We start from the raw sequence: 26,481 nt of genomic DNA, 5'->3' as shown, positions 1-26,481 counted from the left end.
GTCTGCAAATGGGCACTAAAATCGACTACACAGACCACAGTGGCTGGTAGGATATAGCACTGTGTAACCTGGCCGTGGGAGAGGTATACAGGGAGAATGGACCCAGCGTTTCCTGGAGACCTGCTTGCCTAAAATGGTTACCACGCTTCTCTGAGGGGGCAAAGGGTGAAGGAGGCAGCTCAGGGAACACCAAGACCGCAGTGGAAAGGCGCCCTGAGATGGGGGAGGGGCTGTAGGGAGAGCGCCTTATCCCCAGGCTTTTAAAATTTGCCTCTGTGCCAGTAATGTTATGCCTCGGTGGTCTAGTGGAGTAGTGGGCAAAGCCAGTGTCCACATCAGCACCTCCAGTCTGTCTACTGAGACTGGAGGCAAGAGTGCACTAAGACCCGGGTCCCCGCAAACAGGGTTCCGCCTTACCTGTCCCCTGGGTTCCGGGCTGCAGTCTGGGGTCTGGAGAACCTGCTAGCTAGTCCCGCTCTGAGCCCCAACGTGAGTACCTAGCACAGGCTTGGTGTCACGGCACCGCGGAGGGGTGATGGGGCGGCAGCACAGACATCCGGAGGACAGTCTGGTGCTGCTTGCTCGTTTGTAAAACAAAATAAAAAGTAAATAAAATCATAAAAGTAAAGCTTGGGCTGCTTAATACAGCCTATTGTTATAAAGGTAATCCAGCACCTGCCGGACACCAACGAAACTGAAGTGCCCTCAGGCTGTGGACGGAGCATCCTGGGATTGAAAAGCTTTGTTGTTGGTGTATAGTCCTCCAGGTCCTACCTACACCTCAATATCTCCCTGTGGAGCCCTACGGACCCTGAAGAAGATATAGACATTAATGGTGAAAACTGTCATACCGTATCCTCAGAAGATGTAACATGAAACATTTGGCCCCATTTATCAACAATTCTAAATTACCAGCAGCATATTTCGTTTAGTATTGTAGTGATACTAACTAATATGCCACTAGTATTCATCCTTACTTACCCCAACATCAAGGTCCGGCGAGGTCAAACGACAGTCTCCCTCCTCAGCTGCGTATTCAGCTCTGTTACTGGCAGCCTATCGCTGCCAATGATGGGTGTCTGTGTCATGCGCATGACACAGAAACCTGGCGGGGACCCAGCAGTGCCTGGAAGGCTTCAATGAAGCCGGAAAGGCTGTTGCCGAGTCCCCATTGCCGGCAATGAGGATCACATCGCTGTTGCTATCTGAAGATGGCGAGAGCAATGCAGTGACAAACTCCGGTAATCTTAGATTACCGCTGTACATTAAATATTGAAAGGCTGACATATCCCCTTTGGTGAGTGCTAAAGGTGTTCTACAAAAAAATACTAACATATCATATATATTATATATCTATCTATATCTATCTCTCTCTATCTCTATATATATTATGGTCATAGAAGCACTGGAAAAGTTGTGGATGGCATATATGTGTGTCCCAGATTTCTCACGTATGTCTTTTAATCCCCCAGGAAAAGTCTGTCCTGCTGAACAAATTGGAATGTCGGCTTTGGTGAAAAGCCGGAATGGGTCCTGGGGGTGTGGATGCGATTAGAAGGAGGGCTCCATCCACAGGCCACTCCGGGTGTTGAGCCTTTCAGCCTGGTAGCAGGCTCATTAGGGCTTGCACCGGGAAATGGCTGTTATAAGCTGGATTTGGTTGTGGCTCACACCTGGGAGAGCAGGCCCGCAGGCATTGTTTTGATACAGACCTGTAAGTACTGTGGACGTGAACTTGTTTATAGTGTTCTGACAGTGAGGAAACCTACTGTCTAGTTAGAGCCCAGACGGGCTAGGATTTTGTTTGTGTTTTGTTTTATTTATGTACCTGGTACAATAAAGTCTGGCTCCGACCAGCTTGCACGAGAACCCCAGAATTGTGTCTTGTTTCTCCGGCTGCAGTGTGTGTGTAAAGAGGGTGTCAGTCTACCCCAGGAGAGGGACCCCTACCCCAACTGTGTCACAAGTGGTGGAGAATGCGGGCAAGCACACACTAAAATTGCAGCAAGGGAAAATTTTCCTTTTAAAATTTGAAGGAACAGATACGTAATTGTGGAATCCATGAAGGTGGCGTCAGCAGATGCTTAGAGAAGCCATATTCAGCCTCCAACCTGCACCTAAAGACAACATGGAGGACATTGTTAAGGCCTAAGCTACGGCAGCTCAGCAGGAAACAAAAACTTCAGCAGGAAGCTACCAGAGCTCAGCAGGAATCACCAATGTGCAACTGTTGGCCTTGGAGACAGCCCAGGAGGCAACAAGTCACCATCGAGGAAACCCGCCAGGCCTTAAAAGAGGTAGTGCAACACTTGGTAGCCCAGTCTGGAGATGCATCCACTGAACCTCCAACCCACACTCGCTCCATACGCACCAGTCATTTTTTATAGAAATTGACTCCAAGTGATGATGTGGAAGCGTATCTCACGGCATTTGAGAGAACCGTAGAAAGGGAGAGTTGGCCCAAGGAACAGTGGGCAAGTCTTGTGGCACCCTTCCTGTCTGGAGAACCACAAAAGACCTATTATGATTTGTGCCTGGCTGATGCAAAAGACTATGAAAAGCCACAGATCGTCGAAAGAGTCGTGATGGACCGGTATCTGCGATCGCTACCTGCATCTCTGCGCAAGTGGGTGAGCCATTCAGACCCGAAGTCCACAAACCAGTTAGTTGAACTGGTGGTGAGGTGCATGGCGGCTGAGGAGCTGTTGAGTCTGCCCCACCGAGCCCCGATGGCGCATCGGCGAACTCCCATCGACACTGGTAAGACTGTTCCAGGGGAGAAGGGTGCTGGGCGATGGAATGTACTTAAGACTGAGGGTGTGGAACCTGGAGATAGGCCAGCCAGGCCAGGAAGCTTCCTACCCCCGTAAAAGACTAGGTTATAATTAGGGATGTGCAGGCTCGGATAGGTTCGAGTTTGCACGTGGAGTTCGGATTTTTCCCTCCAAAAAAACGGAACTCAGAACGAGGCAAAACGTCATCTTACATGGACGAACATCATCATTCCTGGTCTTTTGTCCAGGAATGATGATGTTCGTCCATGTAAGATGACGTTTTGCCTCGTTCTGAGTTCCGTTTTTTTGGAGGGAAAAATCCGAACTCCACGTGCAAACTCGAACCTATCCGAGCCTGCACATCCCTAGTTATAATGTGATTCAGTGTATCCGATGTGGTGGTTTTGGCCATATTGCGGCTAATTGTTCACTTACCTCTGAACCTATTGAAATGTGATACTGCTCATATCAACCGCAGGATGTCTTTCTTCGCACAGCCAGCCTGTACTGCTGACCGGCAGGCTGAGACAGATAAGCACATGTGTGTACTCACTGTAGAAGGCAACCGAGAAGAGGCTCTGTTAGATTCTGGTAGCCTGGTTACACTTATGAAAGCTGAACTGGTGAACCCCTTGAAGCATAAGGGGAAAACTGTTGTGTGACCTGCATACATGGGGATACTAGGTATTATATTACTGCAGAAGTGAACATCGAGACACCATGTGGTTCCGCAATAGTCTCTGTGGGTTTGGTACATGGCTTAATGTATGATGCAATATTGGGGAGAGACTTTGCTCACTTCTGGAAGTTGTATGAAAGCCGATTTTGCACAGAGGTAAATCACCCTGACCGGTTTGAGAAGGTTACTGGTGTAGTAGCATGGGAAGTTTCTTCAGAGTCAGAGATGTTCCCTTTTTCTAGTATGATTGGTGAACTAGAGAAAGCGGAGCGTGATGGTGGCTCGCCAACTGATGTGCCTCCCCCTGAGGTGGGAAGTGTTGTTGAGCTAGTTGATCGTCTGCCAGATTTAGAGGTCAGAAGAGAGGTCTTTGCCGTAGAGCAGTTACATGACCCTACTCTGGTAAAAGCCAGTGAGAATGTCAAAGTGATCGATGGTAAACCCCTAGACCCCGATAGTCCTTTGTCATATCCTCACATGGCAGTATGTCAGGATTTTTTGTATCAGGTGACTAAGAAAGGGGAAGATATTGTGGAACAATTAATAGTTCCCAAAGCATACAGAAGAACAGTGTTAGATCTGGCTCATGGTCATATAACGGCAGGCCACCTAGGGTTCCATATAGAGGTATCTGACTATTGTGCATCCTGCCCTGAATGTCAGTATCATGCTCCAAGACCACATTTTAATAGTCCACTAGTCCCATTACCCATTATTGAGATGCCATTTGAAAGAATAGCTATGGATTTGGTTGGAACCTTATTGAAAAAAAATGTTTAAAGGAGACGCAGAATGGGTAATGTAAGGAAATAAACCCATGAATAGCTGTAAAATAAAATAAAAAAAGTCTGCCTGCTGCTAGATTAGGATAAGTATACACTCAATATATGTCAGTGTAAATATAATCATTAGTTTGAGGTCTGTGATTCATACAGAAAGGAGGAAATAAGATGACAATCTAATGAGAAATCTAAGCGCATTCAGTGGCCTGTTGCTTGGAGGTGTATTCCAATCCAAAACATTTGTACAGACCAATAAGACTACCTAAACATTATGGGCTTAAAGTGGGCCATACACTACTGGCAGATCGCCGCTTTCCTGCAATCAGGCATTGCAGGACTGGTGAAATCCAACATGTTGGATTTCACAGATTTGCCGATCCTGTTCAATATAGGATAATGATTTGCAAATCTGTGAAATTTAACATGTATGATTTCACAGAACCTTCGGATCATGGAACATCAATTGCTCAGTATTTCCGATCCGATCGCAGAATTGCGCAATCCATCCGAAGGTTTATGGGGGCCTTAAGTCACAGTACTTTTTCAGGGAACAAGTAATGGGTTAAGAACTTAGAGGTGTTCTGCAGCAATGAAGGTAAAATTAACCACTTGCCTGGCATTGTTGCACCAGATGCGACCATACCAGACTGGGCTTTCCCTGACATGGTCGCATCTGATGCGACCAGTCAGAAATGCCCACTAGGCAGCTGCAGGAAGCTAATCTTCTTGCAGCCGCCTACATCAGAGGGACCTTCTGGTCCCCTGCATCCGTGGCTGCTCCTCCAGTGTGTCCCGGTCACTGATGGCCACAGTACCCCCTCCCGGCACGGCTGCAGGCAGCCGTAACTTCAGTAGAAGTAACAGCCACGCTCCTGGTCACTGTGGCCAGCAGAGATCAGGAGGCCTGCCTGACCCTCTTGCCGGTGGAAGTAGTAAGCAGTAACCACGGCTCCTCGGCCCCCCTCCTCCCCATCGCGACTGCTACTTTGTCCTCGGCCCCCCATCCTACTGGGGCAGCTGCTGCTTTGCCCTCGGCCAACCCCCGCACCCTCCTACCAGCGCGGCTGCTGTGTCCCCCCTCACCAAAATGGTCGTGTTATTTATTATCAGTTATTTATTATCAATTTATCACATGATGTTATTAATCTCCATTTAAATGCGATTTTACTATTCTGTTAAAAGAATTATATTAAATAGCTCTTATTTACATCATTTTGCTAGTAATTAAAAAAAAAAAAAAAAAAAACACAAACACAATTTTTTGGGCGTTTTAAAAAAAAAAAAATATTAGCCAGTTAAGTGGTTAAGCTGTGAAAGTTGATGCAAATAATTCATAAAGCTATCCCAACTTCTGTTGATTACAAACTCCCTGTCTGTATAAAATAAGTGTTAAAACATATTATCACACCCTCTACATGGGGCTCTCAACCCTAATCCTCAAGCACCACAAAAATGTTGGGGTAAATTTGCTAATGTTCGATTTTGATAGGAGTGTATCCCTGCTGGCCTTCACAGGTCACTAGGCAAAGGGGTCGCCCAGTGGACCTGGTCTGTTCACTCCAGTTCAAGTTCAGTATCCATGCATATCACAAGTCTGTGGTTCCTACACAGTCACTAGTGTACCTATACTTTTGTTATACCCATGCGCAAGAGTTACATTAAGCCTCCTTATTTTGTCTGCACCTCCATTCAGTCCAAGGGTAGCAAAATGGATCTACAGAATACATAAAGGGGCAGCGAGACTTGGAAAAGGGCAGGGGGACAGCCGTCATTACTGCTCTGCTCCCCTAACAAGAATCCATTTGCCATCCTGAAATGGCGAAACGAAACAGAAAGCAGAGCGATTCATCCACAGAGTAATGTATTTTTCCACAGTAACCCGCTCTGTGAATAGCACCAAGCAGAGAAAAGCCTTGTTTACCACAAAACAGGGCTTTCCTTTGCTCTGTTAATAGACCCCTGTCACATAGGGGTCTATTCATTAAGATTTGCATTTTGGAATTGTTACTTTTCACTATATATCATTTTGATGCGATACATAACTTGTTTAAGTAGAATTCATGTATACTTACCTATCCTGCCATGCGATCCGGTATCCAGGAGTCAAGCAATGCAGTCTTCTCCTGCTGTCTTCTGCTTTCGGTAAGTCTGTCCCCTTCTGCGCATGCGGAGAGTCACCTCAGTTCAGTGCTGCTGCAGCATGTTAGGGAAGCACTGTGAGGGGGGGAGCAGCAAGCACTGTACAGATGAGCGGTTCGGTTTCACCACTCCTCTCTAGATAAGAGATGGTGACCCGCGAATGCATATGTCGGGTCACACCTAACATAGCGGCGGGTCATCAGCAGTTTAATAGGTGGTGACCCGGCATATGCATGTTGGCTCACCTTACTATAGCAGCGGTGAGGATAGGTCAGAGGGAGGAGGCAATGTTGCAGCAGGTAGCCAGGAGGAGGTTACCTGGCCCTGGACTCCTCCGATTGGCTGCTGTGGCAGCAGGGGGAGGGGAGAGCAGGGAGAAGGCAGGGAAGCTATTTAACGCCGTGCCGAGATGGCGAATGCTTTTGTAGAAGCAAAACGGAATCGCTCTCCCCGGGGCTGCCGCCGTTATGAACTTCTCTACGGTAATCCACTTCATGAATAGATCAAAGCAGTAAGAGCCCTGTTTTCAGTGAAACAGGTTTTTTTTCTACTTCATGAAGAGAGCCCATAGCCACAGTTTTTGACCGGACTGTGAGATGTACTATGGAACACAGTGAAAAATACTGCATCAAACAGCCCTGAGGCTCCAAGCAGGGGAAGGAACTAATTAGCTCAAGATGTTGATGCAGCGCTTAAAGCACTTATGAAGCTGTCAAATGATTCTGAAAAAATGTAACATACTACATCCACTGACAGCCCTCAATTCAATGTTCTACTCACTTGTCCACAGTACGCAAGTAGATTTGTTTGACTAGATCAGTCTTTCCCAAATTCCCTGTATCTCCTCACATAGCTCTCTGGGCATTCAAATGAGAGGTAGAACAATACATTCACTTGGAGTGGAATAGACACCATTGGATGTGAGGCCATATTTAGAAAGCTTCAAAAAACATTACAGAGCAGGCAAACAGGTGGCAGGCACAACTCTTACCTTTGTCAATAGCCTTCACTTTTTCGATTACATAAACTTAAGAGGCATATTTAATAATGAGTGATATTCTTGTTATCTCTCGTTACTAATCTTAAATGGTGGTCCAACTAATCAGCTCTTAAATGTCAAGTGTTTGAAAAATGAGAGTTAGGAGCTGATAGGTTGGAGCGCCATTTAAGATTAGTAACGAGAGAACAAGTATATCACTCGTTATTAAATCTGCCCTATGTCTACTCTATACATCTGCCTGAGCGAAATACAGTTAGGCAGAGAAATTATTTACGGTTAGTGTCACTTTAACAGAAAATTTGTATGAAAACAGGTCTCAGTTGTTGTAGAAACTGTTATTCTGGTTACACTAGCGTTTCTGGCAATGGATAATGGGTGGTGTCCTGACAAGGATTGTTTCTCTGGCAGCTTTATATATTGGTTTCTGCCATTTCTTGCCCATGTCAGAATTACCCTGCGTAGCTACATGTACATATAAAACAGAGGTGCAGATTAACTGTTTAATAACATCATTAGTGCATAGTGAAAGTACTATGAAATACAGTAATTAATACAGCATAGTGGACTCAACTGGTGCTACCCACAATAACTGCAACAAGAAAGGAGGACTACTAAAAACCCACAACCCAAGAAATGGGGGTAAACTTGTGCTCCAAGCATCACATTTATAAAAACTATGCAGTTTTTATAAATCCCACCGATCCCGCTCCTTTTAACAATCATTCGTACTTGATGAGTGATACTGCTCCTTCAGTCCACATCCTCCATCTGTTCATCTGTATTGCCCCCCCTCCTCCAAGGAGAATTCCCAGGCAGTGGGCCGAAGAAGCAAAGTGGCAGTATGGAGGGGTTTAATGTAATGCAATGCCATTTTCTAAACAGATTAAATCAGGAGTTCAGCCTAATAACATCCCGTTCAGACTGCCAGCGATAACCCAGGTTATTTCACGTGAACACGCAGCAACCCGGGATATTGCTCACTGTTAAAGGGCCCAGTTGAAATAACCCGGGTCGAGCAGGGTCGAACACGGATTCAACCCAGTTCGCGGTACACTGTGAATGGGTAACCAGGGTCGATACGACCCGGGACCCATTTCACAGCATAGGAAGAGCCGGCTGTTGGGGAGGATCTCATGTCCAAGAGCCGGCTCGGCACATGACGGCGGTGACTTCATCAACCCGACAATAAGCCGGGTCGGGCCGCCATTCTGAAACGGGTCTCAGCAGGGTCGCACCAGAGATGGGCCAGTGTACAAAATCCCGGGTGCGACCCGTGTTCGCGGTGTGAAATGGATAGAAGAAATTTCCAGGGAAGGGACCTCACCAGCTAAATAGTGTTAATTACAAATGGATTTCAGTTAAACTATAAGTTTACTGCATAAATAAGGGAGATATAGGTATACATAGGAATATGTGTGAGTAGCCCAACCCTTAAGCAGAACTATCCAACTGGAGGACCCCCACGGCTATTTGTGACCGCTCTATGACAGCTCCCATGGTCCATGACTTATTATTTTTTATTTTAAATAGTTTTTGATTAAAGTGTACATGGTTCTAAGATATATGTGGCCCTCATGTAAAATCTTGGACAGCACTGCTGTAAAGGCTGGCTGTTCTGTTTTACTCATCAACACGAGTTATCATATTTTTGTCATCTTACACTATGCTGTCTATTGCTTGTAGAATTGTACTATTTTTCAAATACTGAAATGGAGGGTACAAACTAGACAATATGTTGTCCGATCTCACGGATCGGGCCGACATATCGGGCACATCGTCTAGTGTGTATCCACTATGCGCTCCCCAGCTGGCCGACATCGGGTCCGTTACGTCATGCTGCAACCCAGCTGCCAATGCCAGCATGGTCAATGCTGCCGGTGAACGTCATATCGGGCGTTCATCATCGGATCATGCAGTGTGTACAGACCTTAAGAGAATTTAGTTTTCTGCAATGGGCAGTCGCAATGTGTATCTGCGCAGCTCTATAGGGTACCAACTGCAAATGTACAATGAAGGTGGCTGCTAGGTCACAATGGGATCGGTATGAAACACCGTCGGACGTATGTCCGGCAGAAGTGAAGATCCCGACAGCTAAAAAGGTAAGTATAACTAACCTTCCCCCCCCTCTCCCTAACCCTCCGTTAGGGGTGCCTAACCCTAACCTCCCCCCTACTGCCTAACCCTCCCCGTAAATGCCTATACCTAACCCCCCCGTTCCCGCAACCTAAACCTCCGAAGTCTCCCGGGGGGTGCCTAACCCTAACCTCCCGTTCCCCTAGCCTAACCCTAACCCTCCCGGGGGGGGTGCCTAACCCTAAGTCCCCCCAGGGAGCCCCTAACCTAACCCTCCCACTCCCCCCCCACCACCACCCGGCTTACCTTCGCTCGATATGCCGGGCGTCGGGCTCTCGGCTTAGAGATAATAATAGGCATTGGGATTTCGACACCCATCATTAGACCACTGCCGGGATTTGACAGTCGGGAGGCCGGCAGTCGGCATTTCGACCGTCGGCTTCCTGACTGCATCCCGTCACAATGATCCAACTCTCTGGCATTTCCTGGCCATCGCCGATAACTGAATTGCCTACTTAAAGACTTTTGCACTCATCTATGAGGGGATTGTTACAATAATGAATCTCTCTTCAGAAAAAAAAACCAAAAAGAAATCTGGCGCTACAACTTCCAGGTGAAGTGGATAAAAATAATTAATCTAACTGCTGCCTATTGAACAAAAGGTGGGAAATATACACACCCACCGATCTGAATAAACAAGGAAACAGAAATATAGTTCAGAAGGTGCTGTCAGATAATCTTTTAATTGTATTAAAATCAGTTATCTAGTATAAAAAAATTACATAGAAAATATATAACATATGACAGATAAAAATCACATCAATTAATACAATTATTCAGTCATGATTAATATCTAAATGCAGAAAATAGTGATGAGAAAAAGGAAAGGAAAAATGCCAGTGGATATTCTGTTGTTCAGTAATTGTATCTTTGTTGATAGCACAGTAGTAATTCTGTATCCAAAATGAACAAATTATGTCCACAGCTTTTAATTGTATTAAAATCAGTTATCTGACGGCGCTTTCTGAATTATTTTTCTATGTCCTTGTTTATTCAGAAAAACAACTTCCTTAATGCATGTACATCTATCTGCAGTCAATGTCTGATTTGAGTGATTTGTGTTAAACTCTTTCATATTGAAAAATTAAGAAAGACATCATCTGTATTAGGACTACTTAATGGAGAAAATATATTTGAGTTTTGTGTGTTAATGTTGTGTTTTGTTTTTTAACGAGGACTGTCATGGAGCAAGGCTTTCCTTAGAGGAATGACATGGAGGGTTTGTCTTTGTAATTGTCCTGGGCCTGATACCAATTACACATTTCATGATCTCATAGTGGACAAAATATAGAAATGCCAGGAAGGGAGAAAGGAATAATGTGAGAGAGAGAAAAGTGGTTTGCAGAGGTAGAAAATAAGGACCGTAGAAAAAAAACTAATAAAAACAAAAATAAAAGTATAAAAACAAATATGACAAGCAGAAAATTTAAGAAACATGAGCGGAGAAAGTATAGAATGGAATGGTTGGGCGGGAAGTTGTTTGTAGCTTTACCTCACTTAAGCTGGGTACAGACAATGCGATTGTGTACCCAGCCGACAAAGCGAAGGAACGATACATCGCATAGTCTGTACACAATACACAGTGCGGTGTATGACGGCACTGTGTGGCATTTCATGCTGTATTTAGCAGCATGGCATCGTTCATTGCATCGTCCCATCTGCTGTGCAGCACAGCAGACGGGACGATGCGATGAACGTCCCACGGGCAAAATGGGACGTACACACTATGCAATCCACACAATATATCATTCTGATCCAAGTCAGAACTATATTGTAAGACATATCGCATATGGTGTAGCCATCTTTAGGCATCAATTCCAACAATGAAACACACAGTGCAGTTACTGTACAATGTGAAGACCTAGATTTTAAAAAGGCACCAATATGACATGTTGATTGAACAGGATAATATTATACTATGGTAAAGTGCAATAAAACTAATCTAGAAATGTTATAAAAACCATGCATTTTATTATTTTTATTAAAATAAAACATCCATAACATTAGATATGATGAAATTCACACCAAAGCAAGTTTACCCTATTTTCATCAATAATGCTTTTGAGATCTTAATAGTACATAAATCAGAACAATAAAGATAGTTTGGGGCCAATCACAGTCCCCTTACTTTAGTTTTTTCAGCAAAATATTACTGAAACGAAACTACATTTTTATTCACCCTAAAAATCAAAGCGCACACCTGAATACAAAAATAAAAGTAGAGTTCATTAATGTGAAGCTTTTCGCAACAGCAAAATATATATTTTTAATATATAAATGTATGATGTAGCTACGATCCCGGCGGTCAGGATGTCGGTGCTCAGATTACCTACAGACACCAAGTTCCCGGGTTAGGGGGAGGGTTAGGTTTAGGGCTAGTCTTTGGGGGGGGGTTGTGGTGGGGGGGCTAGGGTTAGGCTGCAGGGTTTAAGAACACTTACCTAGTTGGGTCAGGATGCTGCTGTCGGTATTCTGACTTACGGGATGCAATACCCAACCCATCTATCTATATATACACACACGCACACATTTTTTATCATTTGTAAACATATGTCAATGGATAAGAAACTAGAAATTCTTGTTTCTGGTGTTACATTTCCATTAGCAATCCTAACTGTATTGTCTTCAATCGCTCTGGGGTATATAAAAACACTACTCCTACCTTATTGTGCACTTCTGCATTTCAATGCCGTGAAGCCCACAAAAATAAAAACAGATCTACTGTATAGTGTCAGAGGGATTCTTATCGTGTAGAGCAGTATAATGCTTCTTGGGATGGGACAAGGACAAATCAAAACAAAAAGCAAGAGTTCAAAAAGTAAAGAGAGCCTGTCATAGTTTCACTGAGAGTAACAGAAGCTTAGGAAATGGTCGTTTCTACTTATACTGAGGACCAGAAATGAATTTTGTTGTTCTTGGCTCAGAAAGTTTGCATTAAACTTGTTTTTCGGGAACTGGTAAGTAGGCCATTTGCATCTGCTTCCTCGCATTTTATCGCTCTGACATAGAATGAAAAAGCATAATACTTGCACTTTTTATTATACTTAATCTCAAAGAGGAAAACTAAACATGGATGCATAAAAATGAAAAAGGACTATGAGAAATGGGGGGGATGAGCAGACTTGCTGGAATCGCGTCCAAGCCAGAATTTTGCGTGTTGTTACATTTCCTCCACTTTGATAAAAGACTGCTTAGTCTTCAGAATAAAATATTTTAGTTACATGAATTTCAATTTTCTTTTTTTTTTTTTTAAAGGACCACCACAATGGAGAAACAAATCCAGGGACACATGTTTAGAAACCATGTTCTGTCAATTGAACATTTGGACAGTTGGTAAGTTCAACACAACAAACATTCAAGTATATTGACCATCCATCTCCTGCAGATAACATCTGAAAGTGAAAGGCACACATCCATAAAAGTAGAAATAAACAGGGACATTACCACACCAGCAACAAACCAACAGAACATAACCATAAGTCACAGAATACCAGCAAAATATTTGATACATTTATAAAAAAAAAAAGCAAAAAACCCCATTATTAATCGCTTATTCCACTTCAGAGTACATGGGAGATGAAACAGTGATTAGCATACATAGTTTGATATTTTCAATATAACAAGGTTTAGCTCCAGACAGCGGGACAGGACATGGAAAACCATTAACAATGACCAGATCCCAATAAAAGTGTTGCAGTTTACTTGTAAATTGAAGTACCCCTTCCAGCACCTCCCACTACAAACAGTAAACCTTCTAATCTCATTAGCACCATGGGAAGCAAAACAAGAATCTTTACTGCATACTATGCAGCACAAATGCAGAAATGTAGTTACACAATGATCTGTAAAAAAAAAATAATCATGAGGGAAGTAAACCTCTGAACTATAAAGCAGCAAACTCAATAAGGAAGCTGCAGACACTGACATTTTTTTTTATTTTTGATCTGTATCAACATAACACAGTCCAAACTATGTATGAAGGATTTGAACATGTGGGGTAAGCGATTGTTAACAAACAGAGTGTGAGTAAAAATACAGAACAGTTCAGGAATCTGAAAGATACCAGGACACTTCTAAGAACTCTGTATTGCCCTTAAGATCCGGGAAATTGGTAAAGAGCAGGGTAGTGTGTTTGCATTGACATATAGCAAAGATCTGGGTCAATGCACGTTCACATGCAAAAACCCGGGTTTTTGCTCTGTGTGTGAAAGGGGTATATGATTCTAGTTTGGTGCTCCTTTTAATAAGAGAAATTCATGCTACTTGCTTGTACCGACCGATGGCGTCGCCCAGGGCGCAAGGCTGCACCTTATTTGTCTCTGCAACAAGTGTTCAGGGTTCACTAAAGAGCTGTCCGCCTGCCCTCTCTAGCACCTTCAGCTGCTTACTTACTATAGGCCTCCTCTCTGCACTTAGAGCCCGATTCAGCAGAAGACATCGCAGCTGCGAAAATATGCTAATGCCTGCCAAAGCACAGCTGATATAAGGACGCCCACTGCTGCCTTCTCATATCCATCAGATGTCGCACTCCTGCGTAAATATTGGTACCATCAACACACATCAAACAGCATGTTCGGCAAATGTGATCAGCCGCAAACACTGCAGCTCTCCTCACACGCAGTGAGCTCTCATGCTGCAACCGCAATGGCTAATTTATGCACACCCATGAAACAGTGTTTAAACGGTCAGACACGCCTGCGTCACCTAACCACTCTCCCGTTACCTACCCCCAAATGCTGAACACATATCACTTGCTTTGCGAATGGATCCTCTGTGTGTACAGAATTGAAAAACAATCGCGGCTCGTGCGACTTACAAATAATCATTTGATCTGCATAAATATCTGCATTGTCCGCTGCTGAATCAGGCACTTACAATGCTATGCTGGAAACTATCCTAGTGGTGTTGCAGATTGAGCTTCATTAATAATCAAGTTTGAGAGATATGTATGTATGTGTATATATCAGAGATGTGCGGTTCGTTTCTCCAGAAATCCGAATCCACCCGAATTTCGTGAATCCGGGTAAATCAGAGTCGCGGTTCTATACTCCTGAGGAGATCCAGGTAAATCCAGGTCGCGGTTCTGATCTTTTTGCAGTTCGGAATTCGATTTTAAATCCGAATTTCGGGTTTTGGATTGCATAAATTACATGATTTTAGCTGTTTTTAAAACTTATTTTTTATTTTAAAAATCCAGATCAAAAACCAAAACCAAACCACTTGAGGGTGGTTTGCAAAACCAAATCCAGATCCAAAACCTTGAAGATACAGATCCAAAACAAAAAACACGGGGGTCGGTGCACATCCCTAGTATATATAATTACACACACGCAAAATGGGTCTGACTTTAAGTGGCTCTGGAAGCCAGATTTAGAAGCATATGATAATGGAGCAATCCATGCGTATAGTAGCACCGCCCATTTTTTCTCCCCACAGCTGCAACAGTCATCAATAGATCATTAGTATAAGCATTTACACCAACATCATGCTGGGTGCAAGAGATCCATCTGAAAAAGGCGTCCCTTCTCCACACGCATGCCTCAGAATAGCAAGGAACTCTAGCTATATGCTCATGACACTCCCACAAAAAGTTTATCTTGCATCCATTCACAAGATAGTTGCCCAGTTGAAATCCAGAAACGTCAATTTTTCAGACGCTTCAGTCAAGGTGTGTATGCATGGGGCGGCAGATGCAGTTGGCAAATAATCGCTAGATGCATCCATTTGTTGACTTCAATACATGCACACCTGACTGGATGACAATGATTAATATTATATTCAGCTAATGGATGCATAATTTTATCCATGTAAAAAGCATCTGCTGTGTAACAGCATTGTAGGCCCTGGGCATAGCAATACACTGGGGCCCCTACCTACCCATTCACAGGAATAAAAATGTAAAGGGTCCAAAAAATTAAACCTTTAGATTTATTGGTACTTTCAACAAAAATCAATGTCTAAACATAAAAAAAAAAAAATGATGTAAAACGAGGATTACGGACTCCAACTCACTCTTCTCCAGCTCGCAGTGCAGTTACTGCACTGCACTGGACCTGTTATTAAAGTATGAAAGACTCCTAGTAGAGGGGGGCCCAGGGAGATGCGCCCCCCCCCCCCCATTTTTTTTATCTGGCTCTATGGCTGCAGGCTGGGAGGCAAGTCAAGAATGCTGTCTGGACACTCTTCACAGACTGAGCGGCCAAGAAGCATCACTCTTTGACTGCCTATCAGCCAGCTGCCCTATGCACAGAGCGAGTGGTTGCACACTCCACATAGATACCCCCGCAGCCCAGCCCGACCCTGTTCAAAAGGCCCCTAGAATCATGGATCCTGGGCAGCTTCCCAGTGAACCCTTACATTAAGATGGTCGGCATATCCACCGAATGTACGAAGGACGGATTGCAGTAGATATCTCCATCAGCAGCCGCAGGCCCCATAGATTTCTTAAGGGGCTGTGAAGCTGTCCAGAGTTGCCAAGCTAACTCCATCTTCGGTAGCCTGTGGGCTACATTTCACAAAACTTTCCGAGGGTTCCTCCAATGCGTTGTCCTGAAAAAAGGAGTGAAATGACCACTGATGCAATCACTTCACTCCTAACACATCGCAGTGACAGGTTCCCAAAGTCCCTGAATGTGTATATTAATATATAATTTGTTATTGCCACAAATAGCTGCTATAATAATGTTATAAATTATTAATATGCCCCTATGTGACCACCATTTGGACCTCTTTCATGCTGATGAGAACTAGGGATGTCTATGTCTCACAGCCACTAGTGGGGTGTGAGATTTTGCGCTGTTCTTAGATATACATTGTCTTGTTACTGAGGTTTCCTGTACTGCAATGTGATTATCATCTCAAAATATTTGAGGTTATTGACTTGTTCATGTCTGGGTAGTGTATCTGACACAGGGCTAGTTTCACAATAGTAACCTCTTCCTACACACTACGTGTGTAGACTAATGAAGTATAGTCACCAGTGTCCTCTTAAAAGAGAACACTTATCACGTCTGCACGGTATCATGCCACAGTGGTGACTGGTATAGCATAGTATGATGAGAGAGACTAGTAAGATCGGGGAAGAGCTGAGAAGCCGGGTCACTCTCCGGGGAAAGCGGGCGGAAGTTACACAATGGGCTGGGGGTGAGGATAGAGGGGCGGCTGCCCGCTTACCTGGAGGTGAGGAGTGCGGGCCGGGGGATGTTCTGTGCAATAAGCATCTGTTCACACTGTGTGACACAGTGAAGATCGGACACTACACGCTGCGCCCCACACACAGCCGCCTCCAACACGCCCTCTCCTGTCTTAAAGGCGCAGGATCAATATAACTAGACCATCCCTGACACACAAACACACACCAGACGACTGCATTGCATGCAGATTTACATCCCCATCGAGTATATGGCATACAAACTGTTAATAGGAACCGTAGGTTTACAACGTAACGTAGTTTGTAACCTTTTACGCTTTGGTACCCAAACCCAATAGAAAACGAGATGCTTTTTACTAATTGTCCAAAGGTGCCTACTCTTCATTACATTTACTATTGACTAAAATTTGATATGATGATTAGACCATTTGTAAAATATAATATTACAGCAAATTGGAATATTATGTGGTAGCACGCAATTAGTTTGCAAAGAATGCATCATTGAGACCCATAATAAATGGCCATATTTTGAGTCCTGACCCTCAGGTTAAGCAACTTTGTTTCACTGAGTTAAATGACATAAATTGCAAATAAGTTAATATGTTTTGAAACAATTTAGTGACTTCAGACCATTGGCGTATCCATAATGGGTTCAGTGGCCATTTTCCCGGAGATTTGCACATGCACAGTAGAGAAGTTACCGGGAACATGGCATGGGCGCTATGTTCCTGTAGACCTGCGCATGTGCGGTAGATTCTGGCACAGTGCCAGAGTCTGCGCCACAGAGAGCGAGGGACCGTGTGCAGGTTCTATATGGACCCCCTCCTCCCTGCAGCGCAGAAGACTCTTCCACTGTCCCTATTTGACCCCCCTATACAGACTAGAGGGCTGAAAAAATTTAATTTAGGTTTTAAATTGCGTCTATTAAAAATACGCAAATTGCAGAATATTTATTGACATCAACTAATACCCCTTTTACACCGGAGCTAAAACCCGGGTTTTTGAAGGGTTAACCCGGGCAGCTCCCTGGTGTAAAAGGGCAGAGGGTTGGATCGCCGGGTCGAGTGACCCGGCAATCCAACCCAGGTAACTAGCAGGGTTTAACACGGGCGTAGCCCGTGAAACCCTGCTGTGAGAACAGCGCACTCCGGGTCACGATGACTTGGAGTGCGCTGCTACCCGGCCGATTGGTCCGGCTTCAGTGGCGCTTGGAGATGATGTCATCTCCAAGCGTCCACTTTCACTCTGCAAAAGCCGGGTCTATGCAGACCCGACTGCGGTGTGAGCGGCGCTGACTCGGGAATATCCCGAGTCAGCGCCGGCAATATCCCGGGTCTGATCCGGATAGGAACTTTGTTCCAACTCCGGGTCAGACCCGGAATTTAGGTGGAAAAGGGGTATTATATAGTGGCAACATATTCCATTGTGTTCCACAATTGAGATATGCAGAGCTGCAAGTATTTTAAGATGGCTGCAACTGTGCATATTATGCAAATTGTGCATTTTTTTTATTTTATGTCAATAGCCTGAGATGCAGTAATATCCTAAAAGGCTCGATAAGTGTATGAAACACTAACGATGTATCACTTAAATGTATTGTGAAACCCTGCTGTATAATTAGAAGTGATACATCACTTCTTTCTTATTTGGGTCTGTGCTCTGTAAGGAGCAAGCCTTCGTCATTCAATAACGGTTTATTTTATTTTTTACTAGTGGACAGGGCCAGACTGGCCATCAGGCAGTTCTGGCAAATGCCAGAAGAGCCGATGGCCAGATGGGCCGGTCTGGGCGAGTGCAGGCTTACCCGACTGGGTTCACCTGTTTATGACCGGCCGCGTCATGACGTCATTACACGAGCGGCGGCCGGGTTAGAGGATGGCTGCTGCACACACATCGCACGCCGCACGGCGGCGATATGTGTGTTAATCAGCAGCCAACCAGAGTCAGACAGACTCTCATTGGCTGCTGCTGCTGCAAGCCGGGCTGGAGCTCACTCGTCTTCCGGCTCCTGCAGTGGGTAATGGGAGAGACGTCATGACGTCTCTCCCACAATGCAGAGCGCGCCAGCCCGGGAGGTCTGATGTGCGGCGGAAGCTGTGGCCAGAGCGTGGATTCAGGTGTTTTTTTTTTTTACATGCTTGTATCTGCACTGCATCGGAGGGGGGGGGGGGAACTACTGGGGGGGACTTCTACTGGGGACTACTATTGGGGGGGGTTAGGGGGGGTACTACTGCTGGGGGCACTGTATCAGGAGGGGGGACCTCTACTGGGGACTACTACTTGGGGGGGCTACTACTGGGGGCACTATACAAGGGGCTTACCACAAGGTGCACTGCACTGGGGGGACCAATACTGGGGGCACTGAATAGGGGGACCACTACTGGGGGCCTGCATAAGGGGGACCACTATTGGGGGCACTGCATGGGGGGACTATATAAAGAGTACTGCATAGGGGGTACCACTACTGGGGGCACTGCATAGGGGGGGGACTACTACTGGGGGTACTATATAAAGGGCACTGCATGGGGGGACTACTACTGGGGGCACTATATAAGGGGCACTGCATAAGGGGGACCACTACTGGTAGCACTGCATAGGGGGGACTACACCTGGGTGCACTGTATAAGGGGCACTGGTTAGGGGGATCACTACTGGGGGCCTGCATAAGGGGGACCACTATTGGGAGCACTGCATGGGGGGGGGACTACTACTGGGGGCACTATATAAAGGGCACTGCATAGAGGGTACCACTACACTGCATTGGGGGGACTACTACTGGGGGCACTATATAAGGGGCACTGCATAAGGAGGACCACTACTGAGGGCACTATATAAGGGGCACTGCATAAGGGAGACCACTACTGGGGGCATTGCATACTGGGGGTACAGTATAAGGGGAACTAATGGGGGGCTGCATAAGGGGGACCACTACTGGGGGTACTGTATAAGGGGCACTACTAGGGGCCTGCATAAGAAGGACCACAACTGGGGACATTGCATACTGGGGGTACTGTATAATGGGCACTACTAGGGTTAAGTAGCGTTCCCGTTAGGCTGTTTTAGCAGGGCGCGGCACCCTGCCTTCCTTCTGGAGGGCAAAAAGCACACTGCCCTCCTTCTGGAGGGCAAAAAGCGCCCTGCTCTCACAGCCTGCGGGTGCCATCTTCACCCGCGGGTCGCAGTGTCTCGCGGGTGGGGAAATGTGCGGTGACCCAGTCACCGCCGGAGAATAGACGCCGGGCGCATGTGCCCGGCATCTATTCTCCTTGTCGGCAGAGCTTGGGGGCTGCCCGGCGTGTCCGTAAGTGCCGGGCACGCCCCCAAGAGTGATGGAAAGGGGACGAGTCTTATAGACACGCTCCCTTTTCAATGGCCACGTCCCCTTGTCGGGGGCGCTCGCACGGAAGTGCCCTCTCTAGCTCCAGCGCCCTGCCTGCCGCCGGAGCTAGAGTGAACACTAGTTAAGGTGCATACGGAAAGGCATGTTCAGAGTGACGAGAAAGGGGTGTGTGTCATGTTGACACGGCCCATTTTTAAGTGACCACGTACATTTTTTTGACACGCGCACATAGGGGGGTCTCCATTTTTAAATTTGCCCTGGGCTCTAAATACCCTTGTTACGCCACTGCTTGTATGTTGTTCTAATATTAATTATATTTGTATGAGCATAGACTAAGAAGTGGGAGGGGTCATGAATAGTAAGGGGAGGAGTCTTTGCCTGGAGCCAGATGCTCTTGAAATGCCAGGGCCTCTTTCTAGTCCCAGCCCGGCCCTGCTAATGGATGCCTACATAGACAAAATAGGATCCTCACAGACCCCCAGAATTAAGGTAGCAAAAAATTAGTGAATGAGGAGTTGTGCTGGGGTGTCTTTATTTCTAGTGAAATGTTTTTAAATTCAATGTCTTTTTGCATTTCTCCATGATGTACTACAGGACCCTGTGGGCACTAAATGCCAGGGCATAGAGGCACATATGGTTCCTCAAATGCCAGCATACCCTAGCAGCCATGGGTATGTTGGGACTTGTACTATTAAACATGCCAGCATACCCAACCACTTCAATTCATTATGGTCATGCACGAACCTGTAGTGCACCATGGAAATATTATAAATGAAACAAATAACCTTACTTATTAACCCTCACCCACCAAGACAGTGTGTGGGAATAGTGCTAGTGGTGTAAGCACAAGGCTCTTTTGTCCTAGAAGGATGGGTCCAGCATTTATTTTTTGTAAGCACAATCCCCCAAGGGAATTTAAGCCCTGGCTGACCAGCCTAGCTACTAATGTTAATATATACTATGGAAGAGGCCATAAGCTACAGGTTTTCCTACTAAGCACATAAAGAAGAGGAACAGGCAGATATGTCTCAGTCAGGGCCGGTTCTATAGATACGCCGTTTACATGGCCAAGAAGGCCGCCACATAGAGGAGGGCACCCTGACGCGCCTGTCGCCAGCGAAAAGCAATAAGCTCCAGCAGGCGGTTGGCATTCAGACTGCTGTCACAGCTGCCTGCACTGCGTCATTGGGGCGGGCCGCTGTTTCTTTGCTTGGGGTAGAGCTTATTTCCCCTTCATGCTAGGGACCTGGAAGTAAAGTGAGTGAGGGCCGAAGTGCAATTCACACCCATTAAGGCCAGCTAAAGAAGTTGTCTTCACTTAAAGAAATAAGTTGTTCGCTCGCCACGCTTCGGACTCGGTGGCTCGCTACGCACGCAACATTTTTATATTCCCCCTCTATGCCCACTTGGATGTTAGGGAATGATGCTGGACACTGGCTGATGACGTCAGGATTCTCTCTTCGTGAAGGGGATTTAGACACTACCTTTGCTTGGGCGGCTGCTGGACTGGGCAATGTGATGTCACTGGCAGTGTGCTGCGGCGGGCGGTTTGTAAGGAATCCCGGACCTGAGGACTCTGCTACTCCTACATGCATCTGCTAGCCATGGCAGCTCCACTCGAGTCGGCAGGTCAGACTCCCAGTACCATCCCAGTCCCATTATAGTAATTAAAGTAAAAAGGTTTTTTACACACCATGAATATTTCAGACTACTATTTTTGGTTGACAGTGTCTGTGGGCATAATGTGTAGGGAGCACTACTACTTTCGGCATAATGTGTAAGGAGCACTACTACTGTGGGCATAATGTGTAAGCGCCACTACTACTGTGGGCATAATGTGTAAGGGGCACTACTACTGTGGGCATAATGTGTAAGCGGCACTACAACTGGGCTTTTGCCATGAGACCACGCCCTCTCAATTTTTTCAGGCGCATACAAAAGTACACTGGGGGGAGCTGAAATATATATTCGCCTACCAAAAAAATGGGCTTGAATCATTCAATTCCTGCTCACTCAGTATACATGGTACAACCAGACTCACCTTGTAGGCAGATAAGCAGGAGAATTGGCTGCTCTCTCAGGACTACAGTAAGCTTCTCCCAAATCTGGGAGTCTCCTGGACATTTTGAGAGAGTAGGCATGTACCAAAAACTGCAACCTCCAAGATTTATAACATCATACATTTAGAAGTAACTATAACTTGCATTGAGTCTTGTCTTTGCACATCTGAATATTTGATTGGGTACGACACATGCATGGCCTATTCTGCTGACAGATCAAACAAGATCTATGTGTCCTCCTAACTCTCTAATCGTTCCTTCTCTGACTCCTCTCATGACTCCTCCCCCCCCCCACTTCCACTTACAGTAGGTTTTCCCCATGGTTCTGTTCTTCTGTTCACCCTATATATGTCCTCTCTAGATGAACTCATCATCTCCTTTGTCCTCCAATATCATCTCTATGCTGATGATACTCCGGTCTATCGTTCCTCCTCTAACCCCTCCCCTCCCCCATCCCTCCTCACTCGTATCTCCAACTGCCTATCTATCTCTTCCTGGAGGTCCCAGCGCTTTGCTAACTGAGCCGATCATCTTCCCACGCTCCCGCATAACCTCATATCCCACGATTTCATTATCAATTCACAGCACAACTATCACCTCTAGCCCCAAATTGCGCTGTCTTGGAGTTATCCTGGAATCTTCCCTCTCCTTCAAACCACACATTCAGCACCTCTCACAGTCATGCCATTTCTATCTCAAAAGTATTTCCAAGATCAGACCCTTTCTCACGCAGAATTCAACTAAAACCCTTATCCACTCACTGGTCATCTCCAGATTGGACTACTATAACCTCCTATCTAGTCTACCTGCTTCTCACTTCTCTCCAATCCATTCTGTCCTCAGTGTAGCTGCTCAGCTCATCTTCCTCTCCAAATGTTCTACATCTGCCTCCCCTCTCCTACAAGCCCTCTGCTGGCTTCCTTTCCCCTTCAGAGCCCAATTCAAGATTCTTACACTCACAAAGCCCTCACCCATTCCTCTCCCATTTACATCTCTGATCTCATCTCCCTTCACTCTCCCGTCCGCCTTCTTCTCTCAACAAATGCACGTCACCTCTCCTGCCAACTAATTACTTCCTCCCACTCCCGCCCCCAAGATTTTGCCCGTGTTGCTCCCTACCTCTGAAACTCTCTCCATCTTCCTATCAGACTCTCCACCTCTCTACAAATCTTTAAACGGGCTCTCAAGACCGACTACTTCATCAAAACCTTCCAGCTCTCATCCTAACCCACTGCTACTTGCTCCTTCCTCCCTGTCCACCCCATCTGTGTCAAGCCTGTTTGTCTGCCCCGCCCCTTTAGAATGTAAGCTCTCACAAGCATGGCCCACTACCCTCTTGTGCTACTCCTTACTTATACTGTCATCTACTCCTCACTTGGGCACCTAACACCTGGTTGCTTATGCCCTGTTGCTTATTTGAGTGTTATGATCACTAATGCAGCAAAGTATATAAACCGTGTCCTTGTCCTGCATTGTATTTTATTGTAAGTCACTTGTTGCTTGTTCACTTATTTGTCTATGTACTTTGTAAAGTGCTGTGGAACCATATAAATAAAGGATAATAATAATAATAATAAAGATCTCACAATGCAAATTGGTGTAGGAAATTGGTGACACCTATAATACAGTGCTTCAAATACAGCTGTTATCGATCAAGCTACAGTAGTTACCTGAAATATAGTAGATTTTAATTAAGAATGGTACACATTTGCTCACAATTCTCAAATAAAGAATATATCATAAAGAAATGTGTAAAAGAATGTTTACTTTATGGTAAATTTATATGTATATACAGTCAGGTGCATAAATATTGGGACATTGACAGAATTTTCATATTTTGGCCTCTATTCACCACCACAATGGCTTTGAAATGAAACAAACAAGATGTGCTTTAACTGCAGACGTTCAGATTTAATTTGAGGGTAATTACATCCAAATCAGGTGAACGGTGTAGGAATTACAACGATTTCTATATGTGCCTCCCACTTTTTAAGGGGCCAAAAGTAATGGGACTATCAACTCAAAAGCTATTTCATGGACAGGTGTGGGCTATTCCCTCATTATTTCATTATCAATTAAGCAGGTAAAAGGTCTGGAGTTGATTCTAGGTATGACATTTGCATTTGGAATCAGCTGCTGTTGACTCTCAATATGAGATCCAAAGAGCTGTCACTATCAGTGAAGCAAGCCATCATTAGGCTGAAAAATCAAAACAAACCCATCAGAGAGATAGCAAAAACATTAGGTGTGGCCAAATCAACTGTTTGGAACATTCTTAAAAAGAAACACCACGCCGGGCTATTTTTTTTTTAGAGCGGCCTCCTGGCCGCTCGCATAGCTGTGGGTGACCACCCACAGCTATAGCGAGCGGCCAGGAAGATGGTCGTGATGGTCAAGACCATCACGACCATCGGGCTTGCGATGAGACCCTTGTGGTAGGGTCTCGTTGCCGCAAGCCCCAGAGAGATTTCGGCTCAAACAGAGCTGAAATCTCTCCCACTGACATCACTCGTGATGTCAGTGGGGCTGGCCCCAAACGGAGGCGTTCACATGGCAGGGCCGAAACTAGGATATCTGTCACCCAGTGCAAGGCAGCAATTTTGCGCCCCCTCCCTTCCCGTACCTGGATTTTGTCCTTGCTCCTCGATAAGGCAGTGCACTACTCAGACATCCCTGGTATAGTGACTTACATTATTCCACACATCATAATGCCCATTACACATTATGCCACACACTGCAATGCCTATTACCAAAGTGCCACTTACATATTTGCCCGACACCATTTTATTCCCCACAGTAATGCTTCTAATTACTTTAAAATTACCTGCTCGTTGCCAGGAGGTTTATGCTCGTTGCCATGGGGTTACATGCTCGTTGCCATGGGGTTTCATGCTCATTGCCATGGGGTTTCATGCCTGTTGCCAGGGGTTACATGCTTGTTGCTAGGGGGTTTCATGCTTATTGTCAGGGTATTTATGCTTGTTACCAGGGGTTTCATGCTCGTTGCCATGGGGTTTCATGCTCGTTGCCAGGAGTTACATGCTCGTTGCCATGGGGTTTATGCTCGTTGCCAGGGGATTTCATGCTCGTTGCCAGGGGATTTCATGCTCGTTGCCAGGGGATTTCATGCTCGTTGCCAGGGGTTCCATGCTCGTTGCCAGGGGTTTCATGCTCGTTGCCAGGAGTTACATGCTCATTGCCATGGGGTTTATGCTCGTTTCCAGGGGGGTTTGAAGGGAGAAGATGCAGCTCTCTGCATCCTCTCCCTGAAGCGCCAGCGTTCCCGGCACTTCCGGGAACGCTGTGCGCATTGCTCTCTGCTAACAGACACTAGAGGTCCAGTAGGACCTCTAGCATCTGTCTCTTCTTTGGCGGCGGCCATTTTCGGATGGCCATTTTCAGCAGTCCATGCGGACGGCTAGTCCGCATGGAATCTGCTGAAAACGGCCATCCAAAAATGGCCGCCGCCAAGGAGGAGACAGACACTAGAGGTCCAGTAAGGACCTCTAGCATTTGTCTCCTCTTTGGCGGCGGCCATTTTCAGATGGCCGAGACAGATTTTTCACCCCCCCGCAATACCCACCCGGTGCACGTGCACCTCTAGCCCCCCCCTAGTTGCGGCCCTGCACATGGGAACGCCTCCGTTTGGGCAGCCACTCCCCCGGCCTGCCCACCAAAGAGGGCCTGCTGTCACTCAACATCGACAGCACGCCCCCTTTGGTACGAGACCCGGAGCGACGGATTGCCCGTCGCTATCCGGGTCTCGCACATGCACACGACGGAGCCGGCTCCGTCGTGCACTCTGGGCCACCATCGACCCGGTTGCGAGCGCACAGCGCTTGCGACCGGGTCTGAGTCAGGCCCAGAGTTCACTGCAGTAAAGGAATCTGAGCACTATCAGCTGATAGTAAAAGCTGAGATCAGTTCTAGGAACTGGCGGGAGTGACAGCTTTCAGCAGTAAAAAGGGGAGTACAGTACTATGTACACATAGTACTATACTAGATTTGGATTATATTAGTTCTTAATATACATCCATCAAAATTAATGACATTTATTTTATACCTTGTCATTTGAGATGTATGAAAAATATATAATATTTAATTTTGAAATAACACGTTTTAGATAATCACACACATAATTAGTATACGCCATTTGTATGTTTTGCATCACACTATGTATGGGCAATCACACAATAACACTTTTTTTGGTTACATTTGTCAAGCTACTTCCTCATACTTCAAGGCATAAATAGCCACTCATCCCACTCCAGAGCCTCAGTCTTTTCTCTATTAAAAATGGTAATGTGCTGCTGGATTGCTGGTTACAGGAATTCCTGTGCTTGGGGGGTATATGACAGAGAAACTGGGGGGGAGTGGTATCTGTGTGGCGAATAGGTAAATAAATATTAAAGTGATCTACCCTG

General features: G+C 45.7%; 1 protein-coding gene and 1 long non-coding RNA gene across 3 annotated transcripts in view; one reads left to right on the top strand and one right to left on the bottom strand.

The window, feature by feature from the left end:
• The window catches only part of NAV1 (neuron navigator 1), a 251,123-nt gene that overhangs the window by 117,665 nt on the left and 106,977 nt on the right, over positions 1–26,481 (bottom strand). The window contains exon 1 of one of the 2 annotated variants that reach the window (XM_088449334.1): positions 16,681–16,737. The exons of the other annotated variant lie outside the window; for it this stretch is intronic. Coding sequence (XP_088305460.1) covers positions 16,681–16,727 — 47 coding nt within the window. The 5' untranslated portion in view covers positions 16,728–16,737. Of the gene's footprint in view, positions 1–16,680; positions 16,738–26,481 lie in introns of those variants that run through there. 2 annotated transcript variants of the gene reach the window in all.
• The window catches only part of LOC148502811 (uncharacterized), a 192,088-nt gene that overhangs the window by 142,141 nt on the left and 23,466 nt on the right, over positions 1–26,481 (top strand). The window contains exon 3 of the long non-coding RNA XR_015869970.1: positions 12,763–12,840. This is a non-coding gene — a long non-coding RNA (uncharacterized LOC148502811). The remainder of the gene's footprint in view (positions 1–12,762; positions 12,841–26,481) is intronic.

Source organism: Taudactylus pleione, unplaced genomic scaffold, assembly GCF_031769625.1.
Source record: "Taudactylus pleione unplaced genomic scaffold, aTauple2 ptg000482l, whole genome shotgun sequence".
NCBI classification, from domain to species: domain Eukaryota; kingdom Metazoa; phylum Chordata; class Amphibia; order Anura; family Myobatrachidae; genus Taudactylus; species Taudactylus pleione.
This window is presented reverse-complemented; position numbering and strand designations above follow the sequence as displayed.